Source organism: Wolffia australiana, chromosome 1, assembly GCF_029677425.1.
Source record: "Wolffia australiana isolate 7733 chromosome 1, ASM2967742v1".
NCBI lineage: Eukaryota > Viridiplantae > Streptophyta > Magnoliopsida > Alismatales > Araceae > Wolffia > Wolffia australiana.
Genome location: NC_135835.1, coordinates 22,037,477 through 22,065,171, shown reverse-complemented (window position 1 = coordinate 22,065,171; position 27,695 = coordinate 22,037,477). Strand labels below are relative to the sequence as shown.

General features: G+C 45.1%; 1 protein-coding gene across 2 annotated transcripts in view; it reads right to left on the bottom strand.

The window, feature by feature from the left end:
• The window catches only part of RECQSIM (RECQ helicase SIM), a 45,357-nt gene that overhangs the window by 7,202 nt on the left and 10,460 nt on the right, over window positions 1-27,695 (bottom strand). For both annotated transcript variants that reach the window (XM_078584750.1, XM_078584751.1), the window contains exons 8-14: window positions 22,590-22,920; window positions 20,569-20,744; window positions 20,396-20,452; window positions 16,283-16,363; window positions 14,450-14,513; window positions 5,808-5,907; window positions 5,651-5,734 (exon numbers count right to left, since the gene is read on the bottom strand). In XM_078584750.1, coding sequence (XP_078440876.1) covers window positions 5,651-5,734; window positions 5,808-5,907; window positions 14,450-14,513; window positions 16,283-16,363; window positions 20,396-20,452; window positions 20,569-20,744; window positions 22,590-22,920 — 893 coding nt within the window. The remainder of the gene's footprint in view (window positions 1-5,650; window positions 5,735-5,807; window positions 5,908-14,449; window positions 14,514-16,282; window positions 16,364-20,395; window positions 20,453-20,568; window positions 20,745-22,589; window positions 22,921-27,695) is intronic.

Sequence of the window (27,695 nt, the reverse complement as noted above, 5' to 3'; positions counted from 1 at the left end):
GTAAATTTTCCCAGAGTCTAAAGAACATGGGATATTTGCAAAGTCATGGCGATCACACTCTATTTGTGAAGCAATCTCTTTTTGGGCAGGTAGCAGTTCTCATTGTATATGTGGATGATATCATCATCACCGGCAATGATGAGGAAGAAATTAAGCTACTTGGTGTGCGTTTGGCTGAAGTGTTTCAAATTAAATCAGTGGGACCATTGATGTACTTTCTGGGCATTGAAATTGCGTGCTCAAAGGAGGGGATCTTTTTCTCACAACGTAAGTATATCATGGATCTTTTACATGAAACAGGGATGAGTGATTGCAAACAGGCTGCAACACCACTTGAAACCTAATATTAAGTCGGGCGTGTGTGAAGAGTCTGCTCCTGTCAATATGGAAAGATATCAGCGTTTGATTGGAAGGCTTATTTATCTCAATCATAACAGGCCAGATGTTGCTTTTGCAGTTGGACTCCTCAGTCAATATATGCATAGTCCCCGTGACCCTCATATGCAGACTGCCTACAGAGTGCTATCATATTTGAAAGGCACAACAGGCCATGGTTTGTTGTATAAGAGAGGTAGTGATCTTAATTTGGAGATTTATACAGGCTCGGACTATGGCGGATCTCTCTCTGATTGTCGGTCAACAACAGCATATTGCACCTTTCTTGGAGGAAATCTAGTCACATGGAAAAGTAAGAAACAACATGTTTTTGCACTATCTAGTGCAGAAGCTGAATTCAGGGCCTGTGCTAAAGGCATCTGTGAAGGTATATGGCTCCAGATTATTCTTGAAGACCTTCGAGTGCGGTGGAGCTTAGCAGATTCTGCTATTACACTCTATTGTGACAGTCAAGCAGCAATTAATATTGCTCACAATCCAGTCCAACATGAAGAAAACATGTTGAAATCAATCGTCACTTTGTCAAGGAGAAGATCGATCAAAAGCTGATCAAGCTGGAGTATGTGTCTACTTCAGATCAAGTACCAGATCTCCTCACCAAAAGCGTTCCCGGGAGAATATTCCAGAAACTTATATCCAAGCTGGGAGTTAGCAGTATCTATTTACCAGCTTTAGGGGGGGTTAATTGGGGAGCCCCTATCTTTGTTTTGACTTTCAATGTAATGGGCCCATTACAGGCCCATAAGTCCTAATGTCTGTAACCAATCCTTGTGCACCTTATATAGAGGGTACACAGGGGGACATGTTGTTGGTTGAAGGCATGTCTTGTTTTTGTATCTTCTATCTTCCCTCTTCTCTCCACGACCTAGGGTTAGGTCAGGAGAGTCAACATCAGGACAAGAAGAGAATGTATCATACCTTTTCGTTTAAGAACATTGTGTTACAAATAGAGGAGTGTACCAGTAACCAACAACAAAAAAACACTACAGCTGTTCCTCTCATGGCTTATGCCCTAAACATTGGTTTCCTTTCGTTGAAATCGTCAAAACTGAAAAGATAGCAAGGGAAGTGCGGAGTGAAGAAGAGTCCAAGGGATCAGGGAAGACAATAAAATTTTCTTAGGATTAATCAAGTCCATATCCTCGGAGGGAAGACACAGAATCTCTCCTACAACAAGTTCTATAAATGAATTGAAAGTGTTGGGCCAAGCACATTCATCATGCAATAGCAGATCACATAGCAGAGGGCCATCAGCTTTGATCCTTACAGATAACATTCACAGAAGACGGGAGATTGGCAAGAGCAGAGGCAAAGGGGAATGAGGGCCGAGAGAGAGAAAGGAAAAATGATAGAAATCTCGTTAAATGATTTGGGCCAAGTAGCCCTGCCCCTTTGCTTAAGGGTACATGGGTATCAAAGGCTCCTTATGAAGTAGGATCCATATCTATTAAGTCTTACAACAGTAAAATAGACCGTACGCACTGGCGCAAATACACACATATTAAGGACATTTTACAAAAATGAGAAATGAAGTGAAAATATCAACTTCTTCATCAAGCTGGGTATGTATATTCTTCATTTTCATTTTTTTGCTAAGTCTTTGAAGTGAAGGGCTCTGCAACCCTTTTAGTGTGAATATCCGCACATTAATGACCCTCAGATCTGAATGAGTTTGTGAAGATCAACCCATTCTCCACCTTTACTGCGAGCAATATGTTTATCTACATCCACATGCTTTGTCCTATTGTGCTGTACTGGATTAAGTGAAATTTCTATCGCCGATTTGTTCTCACACATCAAATCTTCAACTCTTCCTGCACACTTCTGATCTATATTGCTTCAGAAATCCCATGCAGCATTGTTCTGAATTCCGCCTCGGCACCCGACCTTCAGACCACTGTTTGCTGCTTTTTCTTCCAGGTTACTTAGATCTCTCCAAGATAGGAGCAAAAACTTGTACTGGAGTATCACATCCACTGCAAGGTTAATAACTGTTAGGCTGAAAATTATCCCACATCCAGGAGTGGTGCCGCAACCCAGGAATTCTGGTGACGAGCAGCTCTGTCTTAGATTTAAGTTGAGTTTGTGAAGCCCACGTTTTCTCAACCTCTTCCTACAAGCTGGTCTCCTGCAGCCACAACCTTTCTACTTAGAAGTATGTGGACCTTCTGACTGTCTAATTTCCCGCAAGTACAATGGGGGTATAGTCGGATAGTGGACATAAAAGTCATCTCACATATGCTACAGGGAATTGCTCCAACGGCTCTATTAAACATAGGAACCTGTCCAGCCTCAAATGCATGTTGCAGCCAGTCGTGGCCCTCCATGTATTCACAGCTGAGGGACCCCATATCCTGTAGGCTCCCTCCGATATGAATGCCCACAATTTCTCAGAATCTATATCTCTCTCCCTCTAGTGTCATTTGGCTGGTCCCTCGTGTCTAATTTCACACTGAAATCACCCCCTAAAAGCGATGGGCACCCATGGAACATGCCTCTAAGATCAGACAACTCCCTCCATAGGCCAGTTCTCGTGGCATTCATTGGATGAGATGACGACCATCTCAAAATCATCAATTATCTGTTTCAGCTTGATTGTGATATGATCTGGCAGCAGGTCTACGCTCGGAGGAAGGCCCGAGCAGGGCCCATTACGTAAGCACAGGCCCAACCCGCCTCATCTCCTATTTAAAGGCCGCTCCCGCGACCAAGGGAGGCAGGCATTCACACAGTAAGCTCCGCTCCACCCCCTCTTGCCCCACTCTTTCTCTCCTTGATTCCTCACTCTCTCTCTCTCATGGTTCGTAGGCCGACACACTCTCCCTCCGGTCGAGCCGGCAGCTACTCTCCAGCAACCATTCCCATTTCTCTCCTCTCTACCCCAGGAACCTTCTCTCCTATCCTATACCCCCTATTCTGTCATCGACACTTGAATCGTGGTTATTTCATTGAAGGATTTGTTTACAATTGACCGTTGACATGTCCCCGACACGGGAACGTATCAGATTGCTGCAGCAAACTGACCCGTCCACATAGGTATTTTTTAGAACACTGCCTCATTCCAAGCTACCACCACATCTCGGACTGCCCAACCTCATAACCCATAAGGAAACCCTCTTGGAAACCTCTTCTCACCACATACCATTCCCTTGTCTCACATCTTTCTAACATCGTTTCCTGAAGACGCGACACCGGCACCACATTCTCACAAGAATCTTCCAGCTATTTCACGCCTACTTTCATCCAAGAGGCAGCGATCATTCCATGAGATGCATTCTATGGGTGATTGTCTGGCTCCTACTCAGTGGCGGCAGCAGTGGCGATCCTATGGCAAGTTGGATCCAAAAGTTCCTCCCTGGCCCCAGAAAGAGTGCATAGGTGGAGGTGAGGCATCCAAAATCCCCTCTCCCTCCAACAACATTATGCTTCTAGTCCAGACAAGAGGTTACTTCGGAGTATGCCAAAAGGTCTAACCAAAGCATCTAGCACTGACTTGGTCCTGCATCCCATGGGGACGACCTGAGTTTCTATGATGCATGTGCTTCTTGCTTCCCATGATGTTCCATCACCTGGATGAATCTGACGCCATGTCAGGTCCCCCCGGTTGATCTCTTGTTCCCTTCCAATCAATGCAAGATAAAATCCAGAGATCATAATTCTGCTTTCTCTAGGGCTGGAAAGTTTTCCCCATGTCCTTGTTGCATCTCTTCCACTGTCTAGGTTCCTCTTGTGACCTCCCCTATTACGCAGCCCATGAGAGCCCTCCAATAACTCATCATCTCCGCACTATGGATGCCGGAATCTACCTTTCTCCGGGGGAGCCCGAAGTCTTTAGCCTCCAGTTAGAGAGCCCTTGTACGTACGACATCTCAAAATCCCCATGGACAGTCCAATTGGCAATGGCCCGCCCCATGCACCAGTGGCATACCAGCAAGCCTCAACATTCCTTCCCCCAGTGTCTGCACTTCAAAAAATGGTAGCAGTGCTCTCCCCTTCTTCCCATTGTTTTTAACACAGGTTGGAGGGGACTCCAACGCCGGCATGGTCTGACCCTCATCCATTTGTCATCTTCCCCATCCTCAGGCATGTGTTTTCCCCTACCTCTTCTCAAGTTGGCTGAAGGGACCTCTACTTGTGCCTGTTGGCCAAACCTGACAACTGTTCTGCCTGGCCAACTCAGATTGCTTTCAGCTCCACCGTTCTTGTATTCGCCCAGCAGCTGCTGCTGTCGGAAGTGGAGTCCTACTTCTCTTCTGTCATGATTGTCATACCCTGACTGTTGTGTGATCCTTGCATCTGTGATGCGCTGAAAAAGTTGGGAGAGAGACAGAGAGAGATAGCCGACTAGGCACGGCAATTGGCGGTCTGATGACGTATGCCACACTCATTGCCCATCTCCCGCAATAATAAACCAATAGTGGCACTAAAAAAATGAGTGCTGGGGATAGTTGGCCCCTGTGACCTATGATTTTACGCCTATCTTGACTCAGGGAAGGCAAAGAAAATGAGACGAAAGAGATAACTTGTGAGAACTAGAACCGGCGAGATGAAGGTATCCAAGGCTCTGAGGACTTGACTAGAACCGGCGAGACCTTATCTATGAGAGAGAGAGAGAGAGAGCGAGAGAGAGAGAGAGAGAGAGAGAGAGAGAGAGAGAGAGAGAGAGAGAGAGAGAGGGATGGAGGGAGGGAGGGAGGGAGGGAGAGGGGGGAGGGGGGGGAGAGAGAGAGGGAGAGGGAAGGAGAGAGAGAGAGAGAGGGGGAGAGGGAGAGGGAGGGAGAGAGAGAGAGGGAGGAGGGAGAGAGATTGGTTTGGGGATTGTACTTAAAGTGTACATGGGCATTGTATACTCCTTATGAGGAAGGGTCCACACCAGTTGAATATTAAGATGGTAAAATAGGCTGTGAGGACAAAGGCAAAAACATGCAAATCTTAAGGATATTTTATGAGAAGAGAAAGAAAATGGCAATCTCAATAGAGAATAATTAGTCAAACAGTATTCGCTTGTATATTGGAGGTAAACTGTGCATAAGACCCATTGATTAAACATATAATAAAATCGAAAACAATAAACTGAATAGTTGGGTCCATCAAATATTGACCTTTTTAACCCAATAAGTTCTGTACGCAATTGGGAAAGATGGAGCTGAGAATAAACTAGAATGCCCTAGACAGGCATTAAAAGTATGTAAGATAAAAGTACATATAAGAAAAAAGTTCAATCAAAACTAGCGAGGAGAAAATTAAGACGTACACTTGACAATTCCCTTGGTTGAATTCCTCACCAAAGTACTCCACAAGTATCTTGGACCTGCATGAAACCACATTCACACCGTACCTGTAGAACACCAATCAAGTGATACAGTGGCCATGAACAAAACTTCCCAAGGGTTACTGCTAGGATTCCGTACCGGAAACAGAAATAAAGCATTTCATAGGCACGCCTTTTCTGCTCATCATTTCTTTTGTTTGGAAGAAGCATGGGAGGCTTGGATAAGTTTGCAAACAGAACTACAAAAAATAACAGATTTTTTTATCAATGAAATTAAATTGATCCTTAAAAAAAACTGTTAAAAATATGTAAATGAGTGTTATAATGAAACACAACAATGCCCAATGGCGATGAGGAGGCGAACAACATCGCCCTCCTTTTAAAAGGTGGGGAATATGGATGGGATTGATAAAAGAAATAGATCTGGTCGAGAGGTTCTGGGCCTAGAAGTGAACTAGGCTGACATTCACCTTCTATAATTTGCATATTTACACTCAGAGTTTCCTTCAATAAAAAGAGCAGAAAATATGGAAGGTTGAAAAGAAGAGCAAGAACTGGGTTATGCTGAAATTAAAGATACTTGGAGACCAAGGACCCTTGGCAGTACTGCGGCAGTGCTCCCAATAGATAATAAAATTTTGGCAACATATCTTCCCATTATAGGATACAAATTGTGTAATTCGGATGCATATTTAAATGAAATTAGCAAGCATAAATTTTACTCATCCAAACAAACAACAACATAGACCCATAGCTTTCTCAAATTAAGAGAAATCTCACAAATGAAAATGTAGGATTACGTTTTAAAACAAATTTCATTATGTGAAAAAAGAAACTAATGACCAGGAAGCCTCAGAAAACAACTGTACGAGGAACAGAAACTTGGGCTTCAAGTAATGAAAGAGATACAACTGTATTTAGATAATGGGCTGAGACCCATCAAACATAAGCAGATATAAACAAATCTAATTCCTAACAGATCCCATTGTGGTCATAAAAGCATGATGCATGCTATGAATTTCACAGCCACTCTCTTTGTCCCTATGCAGCATCTGTTTCAGGGGCTCTCTATGTCTACTATTAAGACACCTGCCAGGGTATACCACGGGCAGAGCATAGGCCCAAAACGGGGTGACCTGGCCAAGGTGGACCCTAGTCACAATGTTGACCTACATGGAAGACTAGGATGAAGCACAATGACAGTTAGACAATTTTCTTGATCTCTCTTCCCAACCTCGTATTCTTTCCTTTGGTTCTCCTTTCTCCTACAGCTACCAACGTATTCTCTTTCCCTAGAGGTCTGTTGGAGGAACCCAAGGCATACAGACCAGCTTCCCATGTCTTTGGAGATACAGCTTTCTCATTATCTAGTGTTTTTCTATCTTTCTTATTTCTTTTTTTGGAACTCAAACAGCCACATTTCCCCTTTGAACCCAAGTTTAAACTCTGGAAATTGGAGTTTGATACGAAACTTGATCTAGGTTCGTATCGGAAGGGGATTGGAGGATGAGGCGAGGTAGACGTTCCCGGGGTAGGAGAGTTGAAACGGGAATGATCGGGAGGAGGCCGAGCAGAGGGGGGTAGGGATCGGCCAAGGACGAGCCGCCTGAAGACGCGGTGATGCAGAAACGATCGCAGGGACAGGGATCGTGGAGGGAGACGGAGCGTAGATGTAGGAGAGACGAGAGGGGAAGAGAAGCCACTAATAACTTAAGAACCAACATTCAAGTCTGCCCTCCTCAAAGGAGGGCTATTTAAAGGCAACATAGAGAGAAAGGAAGCATAGTAAAATGACGATAATGCCCGCGATGCCGAGGAAACCTATCAGAGTTCCATCATCAACTCACAAAAGCGTGAATCTAGTTTGGGAATTATTTCTTGATTCTTGGAGGAGAGGGAGCAACGGCTTCTCAATTCTTGGAGATCTCTTGGCAATTTTTTCTTGATTCTTGGAGGAGAGGGAGCTATGGCTTCTTGGTTCTGGGAAATTTGCTAGGCAAATTCTTCTTGCTTCTTGGAGGAGAGGGAGTTATGGCTTCTGAATTCTTGGAGATCCCTGGGGGAATTATTTCTTGATTCTTGGAGGAGAGGGAGCAACGGCTTCTTGATTATTGGAGATCTCTTGGCGAATATTTCTTGATTCTTGGAGGAGAGGGAGCTACGGCTTCTTGATTATTGGAGATCTCGTGGCGAATATTTCTTGATTCTTGGAGGAGAGGGAGCTACAGCTTCTTGATCATTGGAGATCTCTTGGCGAATATTTCTTGATTCTTGGAGGAGAGGGAGCTACGGCTTGTCGATTATTAGAGATCACTGGGGAATTACTTTTTGATTCTTGGGAAGAACACATTTTATTCTGGGAGGATCGTCGGAACGCGTGGGGATTAAAGATTTTAGGATCGAGATCGTCGTTTGAGGAGAAGACCGCGCCGCGGACGGGAAGAACGAGCGGAGGAGATGCTGGAGAAGATGAACTGTCATAATGCACATCAGAGGGCGAAGCCTTTGGCCATCAGAGAGCCTGCGTTCTTGCCATTTGAGCCGCCGTCAATGCCATGGCCGTGGACCGGGAAGGCGCCGCTCAGGCCTGTGAAGGAGAAGGAGCTGAAGAAGCAATGAAGAATTCGCCTTGGCCACAATCCAGATGGAGAATCCGAGATTGAGTTTTCATGGGGGATTGGAGCGGCCATGGCAAGGGTTCAGCCATGCTGGCGTGAGCAATGGCGAGGGCAAGAGTGGCGCGATGAAGCGTCGCGATGGGGGGGGAGTACGAGTGCGACCTAGCGGACATTGAAGTGGCGATTTCATCGCGACGATGGGGCAAGAGCAAATCCGGCACACCAGTTTCCCTACAGCATCGAGATGGGGCAGCGGACGGGATGGCAGGAAAATCGGCAGCGTGGGCTCCTGGGCGGCGTAAACTACCCCAAACCTTCTTGTGCGATCCAAAGGAATGAGGTTGGCGAGAGGAGGGAAGAGGCACGAAATAACTCAAGCAATTTTCGGGGGTCTCCCTTCACCCTGCACGCAACTCGACCATACCCCCTGCGGACGCTAACCAGAAACCCCAACAGAGTCAAAAGCTCAGAGGGCGTCACATGCATGCGACAGGGGGAGTCGCGAGAGCCCCGGCCCATGGGGAGGGACCAGCTGACAGAGGTATCCATCACTGCTCCAGGGGGTTCAGAGAAGGGGAAAGGACCACGGAGACTGGACTCACACTGATCCATGAAAACAGTAAAGTTAAAAGGAGAAAGGTATCCGGAGAAGGTTCATTTCAAGTTCTACGATCAAGTTGAGCCGTGGGGGCAAAGGGCCCGCTTACAGGGCGCCATGCATCATGGCGTGACACATTAAGGGGGGAGACGAGCACCGGGGGAAGGGGTGGGGCATATTAGCAGCTTGATGGCTTGACAGGAGGAACAACAGATAAGAGGGGGTTTGAAAACCCAAACACTCGTAGATGCGGAGGATACCGGCAAGGATCATGAAAGGTTAGGGGAGGAGACGGAGGGCTGGGTGAGGGTTGGCCTACGGCGGCGGCGAGCCAACTCATACAGACCTAGGCCACTAAAAAAGGGAGAAAGAGAAGGCTGCTGCTACATATGCTTGAAGCACGGACACAGAGCAAGGGAGTGCTTCAAGCATATTGGTATGTCGAAGATGCATGGGGACAGGACACCGAAAATTCGACTGTCCTAGAGGTTCACGGGAAGTGGACACATCGACACCCATCAACCAGGGGAAAGAAGGCTCGTAAGCACATAAACCAGAGGGTAATCAGCACGCGCCAGCCAGGGATATGTCGTCCCAACAGATTGCCCACACGTGCTGTCTTGTGGGAGAAGCCACACAGGGAACTCTGATAGTGGTAGAGGTAGAACGGGAACTTCTTGCAAAATTCCTAACCTTGGTCAATGCAGAGGTTTGGTCTCTGGAGAACGGGGATTTCTTCCTCTGCGATGCCTCAATGGCAGAATATATTGCAGTGATTGGATGGGAGCAAGAAGTGGAAGGAGGCGTGCAGCTGAAGTGGCGCAATGTTCACCCAAGAGACGGAGCAGCAAGATAACCTGTTCATTCACATGTCATCGAGGCCAGAGGCATTCCCATGGGATACAAGGTGGAAGCGGCATTGGGGGCTATGGTCAAACCTTTGGGCTCTCTAAAAAATATCATCTTTGATGGTTTGAAGTCAGGCGACCCCAACAAAGTGCTGCTGGAGATAGAGGGGCCCCAAGCAACTACGCTTCCATACATACTCAACTTTTGGGCCCGGATGGCACCTTCGAAGTTTTGCTTGTTACGATACCATCGTCAGCACCGTCGGCACTGCCGTCAGCGAGTAGACAACCAGAGGTTGACACAAGAGATCAGGAGGAGGAGATCGCGGCAACAAAGACATCAAAAAGAAGCTTGAAGGAAGTTGTGGCAGCCTCGAGTGGAAGCCAGGCGGACATCACAGTAGAAACGAAGGAGACCCCAACAGATGGTGGAGTATGACGATGTTGATCCAAAGATCACAAGCCAAGGACATCCGTATGTAGTGGCATCCGTATGAAGGAAGGGAGGAAGGTGAATTCGTGAGATTGTTCCTGGCGTCAACTCAAAGTGATGGTAGGGCAGCTAGAGTGGAGGGAGGCCAAAAAAGTCCAGACACATTACCCCAGACTCTAGGCACTGCGACAAGGGAGTTGGTTACCAAGATAAGTGATATGATGGAAGGCCGACAATCGCAAACAAGCAGAATAGGCAAGGAAGGTCTCGTTTACAAACATAAGAAGCTTGGCATCCGCCAACAAAAGAGGGTTGTAACGTGGGTTAAAGCCGGTAAAAGTGGACGTATGATGCTAGCGGCAGAGGGCATGTCAAGGAACAACACCAAAACAGAACGAGTGATGAAGGAGTCAACAGAGACACGAGGGAAAGGTAAGGAGATCATGAACGAGACCAACAGTGAGGAAGTAGAGACTGACCACCAGCGTAAAGTTAGCGAAGATGACAGTATCACTAATCCTTGGGCTAAAAGAATAGCATAAACCCTAGGTCTAAGGTTGACACCGATTGAGACAGGGGCCAAAGATAGTTCATCATGAGATGTATTTCACGGAATGTTTGAGGCCTCCGAGATGAAGGTAGACGGACGGTGGTGGGGGGCTACCTGCGAGAATGGGGGGCATCAGTGGTATGCTTACAAGAAACCATGTTGGAAAGCTGTGAACCAAGGGACTGGAACGTAATGGAAGAGGCTTCCTTGAGGGGTTCCTAGCAGTAGATGCGGTTGGACGATCTGGAGGAGTGGTGATAGCATGGAATGAAATACGGTTTTCAAAAGTGGCCACGTGGAAGGGGCAATTTACTGCAGCGGCAAAGCTAAAGCGCTTGAAAGACAATTTCGAGCTGGTTATAGCCTCGGTATATGGTCTTGTAAATGTCCAACGGGAAATTGAACAATGAAGGGAGCTCGCCGACCTTGCAAACACATTCCAGGGGTGCTCCATGTTGTTTGGTGGGGACTTTAATGTGACACTAGAAGCAAGAGATTGGCCAAATGAAGCTGGAGGGAGAGACGACGATTCGGAAGCCTTCTGGGCCTTCATTTCGGAGTCATCACTTCAAGAAATGGGGCCTACAGACTGCACTTATACATGGCGAAGCACGTCGGGCCAAAACAGGATGTCGTGCTCAGTTGAGTTCATGGAAAGATTCCCATTAGCAGACGTGCGGTCACTTTCGTGCCCGATTTAGGATCACACACCCATTGTATGGACTGCAAATGAGTTGATCAAGAGGCCTACATACTTCAAGGTAGACAGATCGTGGCTCCAAGAGGCTGGTTTCATAAACGAGGTGACAGAACAGTGGAGGTCAAAGCCCAAACTCAGATCAGTGACGGAAACATTAACCGCGAAAATCCACGGGCTGCAACGTCATCTTGTGGAGTTCTGAAAGCGCATACATCTTGTGAAGCTGAATTCCGAGCTCTCTGTAAAGACATCTGTAAGCTCTCTAGATTCAAAGCATTCTCTGTGAATCAGCCCTTGCTTCAACTCAACTCACAACTATCTTCTGTTACAACAAATCTACAATCAGCCAGGCCCATGATCCAATCCAACAATGGCAGGAATAAATACATAGAGATACACAATCATTTCATCAAGGACAAGCTTCATTCAAAGCTTGAAGACATTATCTACATTTCTACTCAACATCAAATGGCGGACCTCCTCACGAAAGTTCTTTCCCTCGCACAGCATGAAGCCCTGGTTTCCAAAGCTGGGAATGATGAATCTTTATTTCTCCGCTTTAGAGGAGGTCTAACAAAGTAGCACATGTCCCATGTGCATAGCTTGAGGCACAATCCACTTGTTATATTACCACTGTAATTCCCAACGGGCCTTTCTGATGCAGGACGACTAAGGGAGACGGGAATGACGACGAGGAATGGATGACGTAGGACGATCATGGGAGAGACAACTAGGGTGGCGAGTATGACAATGACGGTGGAGAATGCTAGACGGGTTAGGGTAGAGGAATAAAACAGGCCACAAAGTTCACACGATCGAGTTCGAAAACCTAAAACCGATAAAATGATGGTGGTGCAGCCCCGTTCCTTGTCGAGGCCGGGAGTACTGTCTACAACCACCACGATGATGCCAAAGCACCAAATCCAATACCCGAAGTCACGTCACGTGGAAAACTCACGATAGAGAGAATTTTAGGAAGTTTCAAATCAAATCTGTCGGCGGTGGAGAACTCTCGCGGAACACTGGACAAAGAACACTTCGACACCAAAGAGTTCAGGCGTACCTCGGCACCGTAGTGCGTGAAGAGGTTGCGGAAAATTCTGGTCGAGTTGTGACTGAACGATCCGGGCGTTGTATGGCCCACTGGACAAAATATCTGGGCGTACCGGGTGTTGAGCAGCCCTGGCGAGAAGCGTGACGGACGAGTGCGGACAGAGGCTGCTGAGCGGATGCAATCGAGCGCGGGTGCGGCCAGGGCTGGCGTGCGCAGGCACCGGCGTGGTTGGCGCGCGCGGGCGCTAGCAGGGTCGGCGCACGCGGGCGCCGGCGCCGGCGCCTTGATGCAGGGCAGCTTGGCGCTTGGGAGCGGAATTGCCCAAGCGCCCATGCGCAAGGTTGCCTTGCGCCTTGGCGGCCTGGCGCTGGGGCACGAGGCGGCCTAGCGCTGGGCGCTGGACGATCTGGACGAGAGAAGAGAAAGGGCGAGAAAGAGAGGGAGAAGGAAGAAAGAAGAAAGGGATGGAGAAGGAGGGACGGAGGCGGCGGCCGGCGAGACGTGGCGGTGGCGATGGCAGCCGCGGCGACGAACTAGAAGATGGAGGGATAGGGAGGCTAGGGCAAGTCCTCTAAGAAGAGTTAAAAGAAAACTCAATTCTTGAATTATGACTTGCCTAACTGTTTCTTGAAACATTGGCCTATACATATAGACCTTGGAGGAAAGAGAAAATACAGTTAAAAGAAATAAAAATAAAGCCAAGCGATGTGACGAGCGACGTGATTTCGTGTCACGTCAGGGGTCAGTTCTGGATCTGCCTTTGGCGATGTGTCAAGACGCATGAGGGGGCGTGCATAGGTGGAGACGTGCCTAAAGCTGGCGTGTTGACTTGATCCGGTGACGATGGTGGCATGTCTTCAGCGGACGTGTTGACTTCAGATAATGGTGGTGACGCGTCCGATGTCGATGCGTTGACGTCGTCGCCACCACTTTCTCTCTTTAGCCCAATAACCCCTGAATATATCAGGCACAATAAAGAGAAAAAGGCTGCGGTTCTGCCCTATTTGTTTCTGCCATGCCCTTCATCTCTCCTTCTCTTGACGGAAGCAATAAAAACTAATCTTGTGTTGGTTTATGGAGTCTTAAAATAAGACTTGGAATGTGGTTGGATCCTGATATGGTCCCAACCAAATCAAGAACTGGATTCTTGGAAAAAAAAGAAATACTCACAAGTTGTAGCAATGTTGATCCTCTAACAGACGTGGGAATCCTGATCTAGATGCATCTCTCCAAGCTCTCCAGCCAAATGCAGCTACCAGCTCCTCAGATGCCTCCTGATCCCCAATTCCTAAACAACAACCTGATGCCCCTTTCCTGTTGGTGCCTCCCTTTGATATAATCAGTAATTTTCCCTTCACTATTGATGATGTAATGATAGTTGACTCCTTTGACTTCGCAAGTGCCGTCACACACGCTATTTTGTCTGTTATCTTTATTTTCCATCCACATGCATTATTAACCTGACCAGAGAGATATTGAGAAGAGAGAGGATGAAGATAGTAGTGGTTCTTCACCCTGCCAGAAACAACAATTCATCTCCTGACCAGATGCAGCTTGAGAGATACAAATAACTAAATTATTCATAGGAATCGTTATCATCCATTGCATGATACTTATAGCAAAACATAAGGGAAGAGAGGTATTGGACCCTTAGTCTGGGAAAAGCCCAATAGTTATCCGGGCTCAACCTGGAGGGCCTATTCATGGTCCTTTAAGGCAGGTCCTCCAAAAGATATTATCCGTGTGACAATGGCCAATAGGATTAATCCAAGAACAAGATTCCAAAAGTAGAAATAATGATAAAGATTTAAAATACATATATAGTATGTAGGATATAGAAGAATAAAAATTACTACGGAGGTTGGAGAAGAAACAGATATAATTTACCATGAATAACCTTTCAAAATATGAAAAATATTTCATTTATAAACATAGACTTTGTTGTAACTGTAAGGGGAATCATCTCAACAGAGAATATACCACAATCTGAAAGTTTCCCGTCCCTTCCAGCGCGACCTGCTTCTTGATAATATGCCTCCAAGCTCTGACATTCATTTAAGTTGACAAAGAAACATAAGATATTAATGTATACCAGCGAGAGGTCGAAACTACTGGTAAAATTACAATCTAATGTGGAAAGAATGAAATGACTACGTGTTTAAAATGTGAGACATCATACTTTTTATGATGAAACCAGAAAAACAAGAGTGGGGGCAGTTTTTAAACGATAACACTGTTAAGAAATTGAAAGTCAAAATTTTAATAAAATAATATCACAATACCCTACTTGGAAGTTAATGAAAAAAGAAATTTTAGAAAAAAGGAATAATAGATTTCCAACTTATTTTGTCAAGACTCATTTGAGGAGGCAAGATAATCACTAAAAAATGAGGGAGATCATAGAATAAAGAAATTCTGAATAACTGGGATTGTAATGAGGTATGGCGACGTTGACAGAAAGCGAATCAGACATTCTGAAGGTAGTATCCAACTGTTTTGGCAAACCTCACTGTCTCCCTCTCACAAAACTTTCTTCACACTCTTGTGTAGTGAAAATTGATAAGATCCCCCGGCTGCATGAACGGCATTATCGTCATTTTGCTAATGTTTCCTTTCCCTCTATGTTCCCTTTAAATAGCACAGCCCTCCCTGGAGGAGGGCAGACAGAAGGTTATTCTCTAAAGTGAGTGTTGGTCCTCTCTCCCCTCTTGTCTCTTCTTACATCCATGCTCCGTCTCCCTCTACGATCCCCGTCCAAGTGATCGTCTCTGCTTCACCGCGTCTTCAGGCGGCTTGTCCCCTGGCCGATCCTTACCTCCCCTGCTCGGCCTCCTCCCCTATCCTTCCCGTTTCACCTCTCCACCTTGGGAAGTCCTACCTCGCCTCATCCTCTACTCCTTCCGATACGAACCTAGATCAAGGTTCGTACCAAAGACATTCTTCTTGTCTTCTCTAGAGCCAGCTTCTTTTTGGGGCTTTGATAAGCACCTCATGAAGACTTACCAAAGAAGAAGGGCCGTCACACGTACGGGTCACTAGAGGCACGTGCCAAGATTTGAATAAATTGGCAGGAAGGAAGGTTATAAATAAAGAAGAAGCGAAGAGGAGAGGTATCGAGCAGAGTATTCTATCGCACGGGCAAGGGGCTGGTGGGAGATCCTCCGTGCCAGAGGGGAAGGGCCGATCCGGCCTCGATCCGTTGTCTTTTCTTGATTCTGTTTTCCTTCTATTTTTCACTACCTATTCCGAGACATTCTCCCTTCTATTATACTCCTCTCTATAACACGAATTTGGGAGGGATTTTCTTGAGCGCTACCACTATTTCATGAGTTGATCCCATTCTTGAGAAATTCTTGATTACTGATTTTTTGAGATCTTCGGCGGGATCCTATCAGGCTTCCAAAAGGATGATGCAGGAAGAAAAAGAGGATAGAAGACAGGAACAAATAAATGATAAACTGAGGCTGACACAGCCATTTCAAACAAATATTTCAGAGTACTGTTTTATAGGAGGAGATAGTCATTGGATATGGTTAGGGACCTATATGGACTTGTGTGTTGCCTTCTTTCTTTCAGTTTTATTCAAAGACAATAAAAAAGGATGCATTGGTTTAATAAATCCAACCAGAGGTTAAATAAACACATGAAATTAGAACTTTAGGCATTCCCAAGATAGCACAAGAACCTATTTTTGATAGGCTCTGTTAACTTAATTATCCCGTTATTCATTAGGTAAACCAATCAGAAATTTACAAAAAAAAAAATGCGATCCATGATCAAATTTAAAAATGGCGGTTAGAAATTATAAAAAACCTGAGGCCAGCCATAATGGATAATTCTCCTGACATCTGATTTATCAATACCCATGCCGAATGCAATGGTGGCAACAACAACCTGGAAATTTTAAAGGTAGACATCAGTATATTTTATTTTAAAGATGGAAGAGACGAGAGGATGATTAAAAATGATAAGCATCAACATGGAATCATTTCAACGATATCAATTTTCAACTGAACTCAAGGGTCTCATAATCATAAAATAAAAGTCTTCTTGCTGGAAAATGTCTTCAACTAATTTCTAACTTGAAGCAAAACTGAATTAGGTATAATATTGGAAAAGGGTGTCATTAATACCCAATAACTAGTGTTATGGAAAATACTTCATGGAAGAAGACGTGCAGGCTTCTTGTGTGTGCCATGAGGGAGGGTGGCATAGATGGCGTATGGGAACATGGAATCGATCTGCATGAAGCACAAATGTGCCAAACAGGTAGGGAGTTTGGAAAGCTCTCAGCACACCGTGCAGGCAACTTCTGACCTCTGCCATTTATGCACGATTTCAGAAGTCAGAATCCCAAGGGCTCAAATGCCACGAAATGGTTAATTCTTCACAAAAACTATGACAAAACATCACATAGTAGACAGAAGAAAAAAGAGGAGAGATAAAATATCAATGTAGGGATAAGATGGAAGGCGATAATATTACACCAACTGAAGAAAGTAAGATATTTTAAGCAAGAAGATGTTCTCTATTCCTTAGTGTCACACGGTCAAATCTCGAGCTAAGACTCTTTGCCCGGAATTGACGTGTGCCGACCTCAGTGCTTGGGCAGAACACTAGCAGCCTTGATCTCTTGAAGCGGAAGCTCTTGGGATTGCTTAAGATCGCATAGAGGGGTTAGAGGAGAGGGTGGTGCTAGGCACCGACAGCGAATATGGTCATTGCATTAATATCTTGAAGATTACATCATGGATACATGGGGGAAGACGAGGGGTGTTACAAGGAACGAGACGAGGCGCCTTGCGCCGAGGTAATGTCGTCACACCGCCTCAGGGCCGCCGCTCCGCGCGCGCACGCCCGCTCTGCCGCTCATTCCGTGCGCCGAGCCAGGCGCTGCGCGCCCGCGGGCGTGGCGATCACACACGCCACCCCTGCCTTGACGATCGCACAGGCCACCAGCACCCGTGTCTACACTCTAGCGCGCAGTCTGCGCGACGCCGTCGCATTTGACGCCCCCGAGCTGGGCGCAGCGCGCCCAGCACTACCCGCAGGAGCGCTACACGCCCCCTGTGCCGTCTCAACGCTCTCAGTGCGCCACATGCCTTAGTCTCCTAGCGGGATGTCTCTCGGCCCCGCGCCCCGCACACGCAGTGCGCGCGCTGCCCGCGCGACCGCTGCGCGGCACCCCGCACAACTCTGCATGCTGCAACCGCGGCACGCCGCCCGGCCTGCGCGTCCCGCACCCGCGCGCAGCGCTTCCCGCTCCTGCGCGCAGCGCTCGGCGCTAGCGCGTAGCGTTGGCGCCTGCGCGTGGCGCTGGTGCGCGGCGCTTGGCGCGCGCACGTGCACACACCGTTCAGCCCGCGCGCCCAGCACGCGCGGACCGTACCTGATCCGTCCCGCCTTGGGCGCGGACGGGCACGTGCACAGTTTGCAGTGTATCACCACGTACAGTGGCAATGGCCTGAAAGATCAGGTATTTGGGCATCACTACCCATAATGACTCAGTCCTTTAATGTCATGAGCCGAATTACACGGACACTCCTTCCCAATAAGCACACAGGCCTCTGGGCAAGGAATGCCGCCTAATTAGGGGCCTAACAATAGGGGAGAGGGCAGGTTCGAAGGCAGGAATTCAGTTCCTGCTGCGGAGGGCATGACAGTAGGAGATTTTTCCTGATTCTTAAGGAAGAGGAGGTGATCCAGTCTTCTTTTTGTTCTTGCTTCTTGATTCTCATTCATGTTCCTCATTTCCTCCATTTGTGTTCTTTCACCGGACATCGTCTCCACCTTCTTAGAGACTAGCAATTGTTGTCTCCATATTGTTTGTTTTAGCACATCTTTTGGTAATCCGTGGAGTTCTTGATAGATGATTGATACATTATACTACAGGGATTCAGGGATCCTGGCAATCAATAACTGAACAATGCCTCTCTGTAGTATTGTTGGCGTAGTACTTGCGCCTGATGGCAATTGCTGGATTTCTCTTTTACTTGGTCCTGCCTTTACCATGACGGAAACCTGCAGGTAAGTCTGACATCTTTCCTGCTCATTCCAGTAGATTCCTGCCCAAATCTGAGGTACGCAGATAGGGGAGAATTTTTTTTATGCAGGAAAGAGCAAATCGACACAGATCAGGACTGATGCCTTGTCAGTCAGCAACACACATCATCTTCTCTGAAGGAGATTGACTCTCACCACTGGTTACAGTATGAGCCCAAGCTGAGTCGGATATGAAATTCCAATATACAATTCCTTGCATGTTCCGTTTATAATGAGAGGAAAGAAATATAGAGACAAATCAATAAACGGAAAAACCCTGAAACCTGTATATGCTAAGGATAAGTAACCCAAACGTGGGCACTCTAAACGGGCCATATGAACGAAGAGATTAGCAGGGAGTGAAAGGAGAGTCATATCTTGCACAGAAAACATGACCCAAAAGCCCTTATTGTAGAAGATGGAGATGAAGAGGAAGGAAGAAGGAGAGAGATGGAGATAGAGAGAGAAACTAGGGTTTTCTCATAGGTCGTTGATGTGATGTTTCCATACAACCCTTATATAGGGCACTTGAGAGAGAGAACGGTAGATGGGCTAATATAGGCCCAATAGGAGAGATAGAGTGATATAGATAGTGAGAGAGAGATAATCTCTCATAGAGGCCCTTATTGGGCTAGATTATGGAAGCCCAATAAGGGCTTCATATAAGAGGATGTAGGCCTATATGGCCAACATGGGTAGGCTCTTATCGGGCCTACATAGTATACTCTAACGTGTTTATAATGAGAGGAAAGAAATATAGAGACAAATCGATAAATGGAAAAACCCTGAAACCTGTATATGCTAAGGAGAAGTGACCCAAAAGTGGGCACTCTAAACGAGCCATATAAATGAAGAGATTAGCAGGGAGTGAAAGGAGAGCCATATCTTGAACAGAAAACATGACCCTGGCTGCTCTTCTAACAAGAGATCCTGTAATTATCCATATTGAAGAGATTTATTCCAGAATTAAGAAACAAAGAACCTAATCAACGAAGGGTGGATGGAAGCTCCATCATAAGAAGCAAAGAAATGTGTTTCTCAATTCATGATTTTGCATACATCTTCGTCAAGGCTGCCACTCATCTCTAAGACAGGTCAATGAAGAGTGGGAATCTCTCGGCTTGGTATTCAACATCAAGGTGTCTTTAACATATGTCTAACATTAAATAAATAACTGGTTGATTTCTTTGCTACTTATTCATGACGATTGAATTTGTGCTGGCTCAATACTTCCCAAACTGGAATTCTAATGGCTACACTTTTTACATATGCTTTCAAAAAGTCATCTTTATTTTATTCTGTTGCATTAAAAGAGTATATCAGCATCATCAGAGGTTCCCAAGGTAAAATTAATAAAATGTATTTTTTGTTTCCGATAGGTCCTGGCAGGCATCCTATCCTGATGTACCCTCAAAAATGGATGAATGAGAACTGATCGATAGGGGCAGAGAAATGGAGAAGAAAGGGAGAGATGTCAGTGAACGTCACCGAATAGGAGGGAGAAAGGGAAAGATCACCGTTGGGGACAGAATAGGAGGGAGACAAGGATGGCATGATGAACGTCACCGAGGGAGAAGCAGGGGAATGGGACTTCGCAAAGGTTTTTTCTGAATTAAAAAAAATTCCAAAAATATAATAAAAAATTCAATGTCCTTCTGCTTGGCTGCCATCTTACAGGGAGGGTTGCCCTATGCAAAGAGAAAAAATGCAGGAAAACAAATGATGAGAATGCCCCTAGTAGGAAAAATGACACAGATACCTCTGAAGTGAGGTGGGGAATGGTATGAGTTTCCCTTCTATCTATGAAGTTTTAAAGATCAGATATTTGATAAATAAAATCTTCTTGTGTCCAAGGTTAAATATAAATAATGAAACTTCTTCTACCTGAATTTTTCCACAATGAAAATCCTCATGAACCTGCCTCAGATGTGATTTTGGCAACTGAAAACAAGAAATCAAAACTTGTTCTTTGTTAAGAACTCATAAAGTATCAAGTTAGTGCCAAAAAATTCAAAGTATAGAGAAGCTTACTCAAAGGATATGACGATAATACATACCAGCGCATGATATGCAGCCGCTTTCACTCCATATTTACAAAGAAATTCTGCAATTTTCATGACTTCTTTCCTGGTAGGAACATATACAATGGTGGTCCCCTGCTCTGCGGACATAAACATCTCATGGTTCAGTTCAGCAACTGTTCCATGAGGAATAGATTGAACCTGATGTATCCCTAGAAGATCTCCACCAAATAAGCAAGCGACGAAGAGACACTTGAAGAACAATGAATCACTGATAACAATTTGACAAGGGATTCTGGTAATTGGAAAAGCAAGCCATCGAAAGATTATAATAAAAAAATTTCTTCATATAAACACAGTTGTTTAAAAAATCCTGCATAAGAATCTACTAAAATCCTCTCAGGCCAGTTTTTGCCATACTCCATGTTTATATTTTTCTCCTAATTTCTTCAAAAACAAGCATTGTGCACATAAAACTTTCAAACTAGCCCATGAGGCATCCTGCTCTCAGCATGATCCTTAGAAGGAAAATTGAGGACTTTCCTGCATATCTATCCTCACTCACTCTTTCCTCCACGTATGGTTCTGTTCAGCTCCAAACGTATCATAAGAGAAGGAACAAGACCGCTAACACACATGCGGCCACCCTGGCACATGGCAATTTGAAATAGACTCAAGGTGGTGAAGCTCAGGCTATAAATAATCTCAACCGGCACTGGACGGGGATACGTCTATTTTTCTGGAGTATAAATCGCGTCAGGAACTGGATGGTGCAGGGAGATCCTCTCGCCCCTGTGTGCCAGAGGAGTATCGATGCGATCTCCTTCCAAGAGTGACTACTATCCTATCTCGTATCTTCACCTATCGTGCGATTCTACATATCTCTGTTGAACTCATTTCCCCGCTTGGAAGATGTTACCTCATTTGAAAGTTTTCTTGGATTTTAATTCATATTTTACATAAACAATCTTGGGTCTTCATCAGGATTGTTAAAGGCAACTTGTCAGATGAATCATGAGATAATTATGAACATTAAGATCACCCCCAAGTACTCGTTCACTATTTATCTAAATGCAAAGCTGTCTATATTTAGAGAGTTCAAAACTATAGACTTGGACCAAGAGACAATTCTTCCCTACTATGGGGAAGAATGTACGACTAAATAACTAAAGGCTCTTAAAAATATGATTCAACTCAGATCAAGAATGTGATAGGATCCTATACCCCCAAGGGTATCTTAGGCATTTTAGCCCACTAGGGGCACTTTAGTCATCTCATGTTTAGGGTAGATTGCTTCGTTTTCTTATAAATATGTGTAGCCCTCCCTTGAGGAGGGCAGTCAAGACTTAAGGTAAGATTGGCCTCTTGGCTCACTATCTCAATCCTCCCTGTCTTGGTCCCGTCCCCTTGACTGTCCAACGATCCCCATCCCCCGTGATCGTCTCATCGAATCTTCAGCCGGCTCGTCCCTGGTCAATCCCTTCCTCCTCTGTTCGGCCCTTCTTATCATTCCCGTTTCGACCCTCCTACCCCGGGAACATCTACCTTGCCTCGTCCTATATTCCCCTCCCGATTCGAACCTAGATCAAGGTTCGTATCAGAATGGCAGGTAGATGATTGACAACACAGTAACCCAAAAGGCCTCAAAAAAGGTGCCTTTTTCTATCCTTCCTCTACACCCTAATTTATTTTGAAGAAACCCTTACTCGTAAGCTCCCTCTCTTCTGCTGGTCTCCATAGAACTCAAAATGTATCATTTTGTCGCCCATAGTTTGCGTGCATTGAGGCTTTAATTCTCCACTGGATGGTATGAATTCTGAGTTAGAATACACTGATGTTTTAACTCTCCATTAGATGGTATGAGCACTGAGTCGGTGTTGTCTAAAGAAGATGAAATTCAAAGAATATTCTTGACAAGTAATATTGGACACAAATAACTTTATTTATATTTCACCAAGGCATATCATTTTTTTAAAATGCGAGGCAATAAGGAGAAATAAGTTAGTATTTTTTTTTTTTTTGAAGAGAATTAAGTTAAAGATATGAAATGTTAATACCATCCAAGAACTCTGTTGCCCCAGTGTCTAAGTCATCTTCTAGAAGCTCTGCAATCATCTGTTCACTGCATAAACGGGATGCTTCAGCATTAGCTGAGTGTTCTTCAGAAGATCTAGAGTCACTGGAGTAATCCCTGAAGGTGCAATATGCATCAATCGAAGACTTTGTATCAGGCTCTTGACAAGTGGAGGGATGAAGATAAGCACTGTCAGTTTTGTCAGTTGGATACACATAACGCTTTTTACTTCTCTTCCCTGACCCATAAGTTTCAATCAATTCTGAGAAGTCTTTCAAATAGGATGATGCATTTGAGGTCCTGCTATGTTTCACCTGCAAAAAAGTGCAAACTGAGAATTTATGAACCAATCGACACAAGAGTGAACAGGAAAGAATGACACACCGTGCATGCTTCAGCAACAATGCAATGAATATTGTAACTAATAACTACCCATCTAACTATAACTTGGGTAATTTCTTCAAAGATTTGAAGTTACAGTGTTAAGGATTGGTCTGACATGGACATGGAATCTCATACAAACAGCATAGAGAGTTATTCCAACGGAAATGTCCACTAACAAAGGCTTAACCACCAGCATTGGAGTGACATCAAAAGCATACATGTAAACGCATAGACTACTAATAGCCAGGGCATGATGCATTGGTTGGCAACAAGAAATAAATCAAACATCACAGAGAGTAGGCGGGGAGCTCTGAAAAATACTCTGACATTTATTATTCTGATTTTCTCATTTTGCAAATGTCTGGCAGCATTCCTCTCTGACAGAGGACTTGTGGGCAAGGATGACTCATCCATGTGGCGTATGATTGAGAGCATAATTCAGTTATAAGTTGAACGGAACATACATAGAGGGCAGATCAGCTCCGGTGTGGCCCCCCCACTGGATGATATATAATAACGAGGAATAAAATCAAATCTAAATCAGCATAGGGTCACTCGAAAAGCCAAGCAGAATCAGGACATTCGACCCATTAGCCACAACAGCCAAGTAACTGTAGCAGATACAGATGGCAATAGCTGACGGTGGAGGCAGGGGAGGGTCCCATCAGATGATGGTGGTATGGAACTGGTACCATCTTACAATGGTACTGCAGGATGGTGATTTTCTCATGTCTCCAATTTACTTCTAGATTCTTCAACCATCTAGATCTTGTTAGCAAGCTTCCTGGCCGGTCGGCTGTTGACCTAGCCGCCAGTCAGAATGAGAGAACACAAGAAACCCACACAATACATCGACTAGGGTTTGGCTGGTTTAAAACCTGTGCGATACACGTAAAACGGGCTTGGCCTGTGTAAATGCGCTTGTGGATAAGTGGGCCTCTTATGTCTGGAACCCACATTTGCGTATAAAGAGTAAACAAGAAATAAACATAGATATAGAAAGGAAATAAGGCTTCTGCTGACGCCCCCACCTCAAGCTGGTGCATAGATGCAGTCAAGCCCAGCTTAGAGGTAATTCACTGGAAGCTGCTGCATGGAGACATTTGGTCAAAATATGGGCTAGTTGATCTGATGATGGAACATACTTCACCTGGATAATTCTGGAGTCAATTTCCTCTCTGATAAAGTGTTTATCTATCTCCACATGTTTTGTTTGGTCATGTTGGACTGGATTGTGTGCTATATCAATTGCTGACTTGCTGTCACAATATAAGATGATTGGAGTGTCGTGGGAAAAACCTAATTTTCCAAGAACCCCCTGATCCACAAGGATTCACATATTCCTTTGGCAATTGACCTGAACTCTGCCTCTGCACTGGATCTGGATACAACATCTTGCTTATTACTTCTCCAAGTTCCAGCCAATGAAGAAGCAGTACCCGGATGTTGATCTCCGGTCTACTACGGACCCTGCATAATCAGCATTGGTGTAGATTTTTAAAGAATGATCACTGTCCCCTCTGAATAGTAAACCATGCCCGGCTGTCCTTTTTAGATAGGATAACACTCTTTGGGTGACTTGCCAATGTGTTTCCCTCGGGTGATGCATGAATTGACTCAATACTCCAAAAGCGAAGGCTATATCTGGTCTCATATGGCTCAAGTATATAATTCTACCAACTAATCTTTGATATTGTTCCTTGCTGATGTCCTCCTCGCATGCACCAAGCTTCATGTTTGAATCAATTGGGGTACAAACGGGTGGATTCCAGTATCCCAGAATCCTTTAGAAGATCCAATGTATATTTCCCCTGAAAGATGAATATACCCTCTCTCGAGTAAGTCACTTCAATTCCCAGAAAGTATCTCACGGGACCCAAGGCTTTGATGGCAAATAAATGTTACAACTGTCTACTCAACTCCAGAATAGCTTTATCATCACTGCCAGTGATTATGATATCATCAACATAAACCAACAATGCCACAACCCCCCCCCCCCAATTAGAGTGTCTGATGAATACAGTGTGATCCCAGTTACTCTGAGTATAATCCATAGTCCTCATGGCCAGAGATAATTTTCCAAACCATGCACGTGGTGATTGCGTGAGTCCACAGAGTGTCTTCTTTAGCCTGCATACTTTCTTACGAAGCTCAGGAGAATAATATCCAGGTGGTGACAGCATGTATATCTCTTCTACCAAGTCTCCATGCAAGAAGGCATTCTTGACATTATACTGGTTCAGACCCCATCTTGAGTTTGCTGCAAGTGCAATTAGTATCCAGATAGTGTTGAGTTTTGCCACTGGTGCGAAGGTCTCTGTATAGTGAATGCCACATGATTGACTATATCATTTGGCTACAAGCCTTGCCTTATACCTCTCCAGTGAGCCATCTGAATTGTACTTGATGTTGTACACCCACTTACACCTTACAAGCTTCCTGCCCTGCAGAAGTGGTACTAGCACCCAGGTTTCATTTTTGAGGAGACCCTCCATCTCTGAATTCATAGCTGACTTCCTCTTAGGATCCTTCATAGCTTCTTCCCCAGTGCGTGGCACACTTCCCCCCTCCAATTTGGCAAGGAAGGTGTAGCTGACTGTAGCTGACTAGTTGGACATAGGATATCTTGGCCCTTGAGGGCAGGTTCTTCTCCCTTTCCTCAACGCAACTGGCCAAGTCAGGTCTTCAACATTATGATTTAGTTCTTCTTGATGCCTCAACTCAGTCTCCTCTACCACTGACTCATGTACCCTCTCAAGAGATTCCAGTTGTTCGGATTCCTCAGGCTGGGCCTCATCCTGATCTTCACAGTCTCTTGTCTGTTCATGCTCTTCCATTGGGTTAACCAACATATCCCTTCTGGTGGCAGTGCCCCCTGGTGGATACCATTCAACATTCTCTCTGCATCGTGCTGAGTTATCATGAGCTGTCTTTGTTGGCTCCGCATAGAACATCTGCTGCTTATTAAAGGTCATATCAGCAGAAATGATGATCTTTTTCTGACCAGGAAGAAAGCATCTACCCATTCTTCTCTTTAATGTATCCAATCTTCATATTTAGTACCTTATCAAACACGAAACAGCCATCAGATCTCAAAATAACTAAGGAATTAATGTCTTTGACTAATTATTGTGGAGAAATCAATTGTGCCCTTAACAGAGGCACATGAAGGATATCTTTCAGAAGTCCCAATTCTTTGATGTATACCATACCAATGCCTGTCACTTGGAGGATTTCCCCCAGCGGTAATCACTTTTTTTTTATTGTCACAGCAAGAATATGAATAAAATTTTGAACGAGCAATGGTCATATGATCTGTTGCTCCTGAGTCGATGATCCAGCTCATTCCTAGGACAGATGTATGAAAGAGACAGGAAATATGATAATCACCTGATCTAGTCATGGATGCAGATCCAAAAAAGGACTTGAGTCTTTCAACTTCTTCCCTAAGGACATATATTTCTTCTCCCGTATTCCTGGGCATGATTCTGGGTTCTTAAGAAACAACTTGTTCACAATCTTCCTTGGCGCCACCTTGCACCGTCACTGAATTTGCCTGACCCTGATGGGGGGTCAATTCTGCAGCTTCCAGCATTGTTCGATATTGTGATTTTCCTTTTTGCTATACTTGCAGAACATGCCCTCCTGTGATTAAGATTGTGATTGTATCTGAGTCTATGTCTTCCAATTCTGACTCTTATGATCCCATTGAACTATCTGAGATCTCGGAGGCCTTTGTGGTGCCATCTTAACCATTAGTCCGGTTCCACCTTGCCCTTAGGTTTAGTTAGATACCACACCCAGTCTTTCTTCTTCCTCTCTCACAAGTCTGATAGCTTCTTCTAAGTCAGGTATTATTTCTCGGTTCCATATTTGTATATTGCCGTTAAACAGAGCCCCTTATTGTATCTTTTATTTCACTGTTTAAGTGACCTCTCTAAGTGGATGAAGTCACTTAAACTTGGTCTGGGCCTGGGCCTAGTCGCAGCCCACTCCAGGCACGGGCCGGGGCCCAAGCCCACAACGTAAGTCATGGGTATTTAAACACTATACTGAGCACAAACTTGAAGTTATATTTTTTCTTTCCCAAACCCTCAATGTGGAGGCTGGCTGCTGTTCTGTTCTGCTCCTACAGAGCTGACGATTGTCATTCATTTGAGTCAGGGTTCTTGATGGGCTTCTAGTGAACAATCTCTTGCCAGATGGCTTGTAGCTCACTGATGTATACGATGACCATATTGTCTCCTTGGACCAGATTGGATGCTCTTGCAATTAAACTATATCTTCTCCAATCCCTTCCATTTGAACTGCCTTTGTGTGTGTGATCCCAGATTGCCTTGGCTGTCTTCATGAGAAGGAAGTTCTTACATTCATTTCCAAGCATGCTGCCTAGGAGCCCAACTCAGATTAGGGCATTGTCTTGCTTCCATGATTTGTACCCTGCACTGCAAGGGTCAACAGTAATGAATAAATGGTCAGAAAGACCTCTCCCTAAAGGATGATCTCCACCTACTGGCCCCAATGAAGTGTATTCAACCCATCATACTTGAGGGTTCAGGAACACCTGGAAAAATGTGTTGCACTGTTCTCTCGCGGTCTTGAAGAGATACTGAGTAACTAGAACTCGCCTTCGTCATCTCTGTGGCCATTCCAAGCCCAGAGAGTCTAACCTCGAATCTTGAAGAGCCTTCTTGTTTACTTAGAC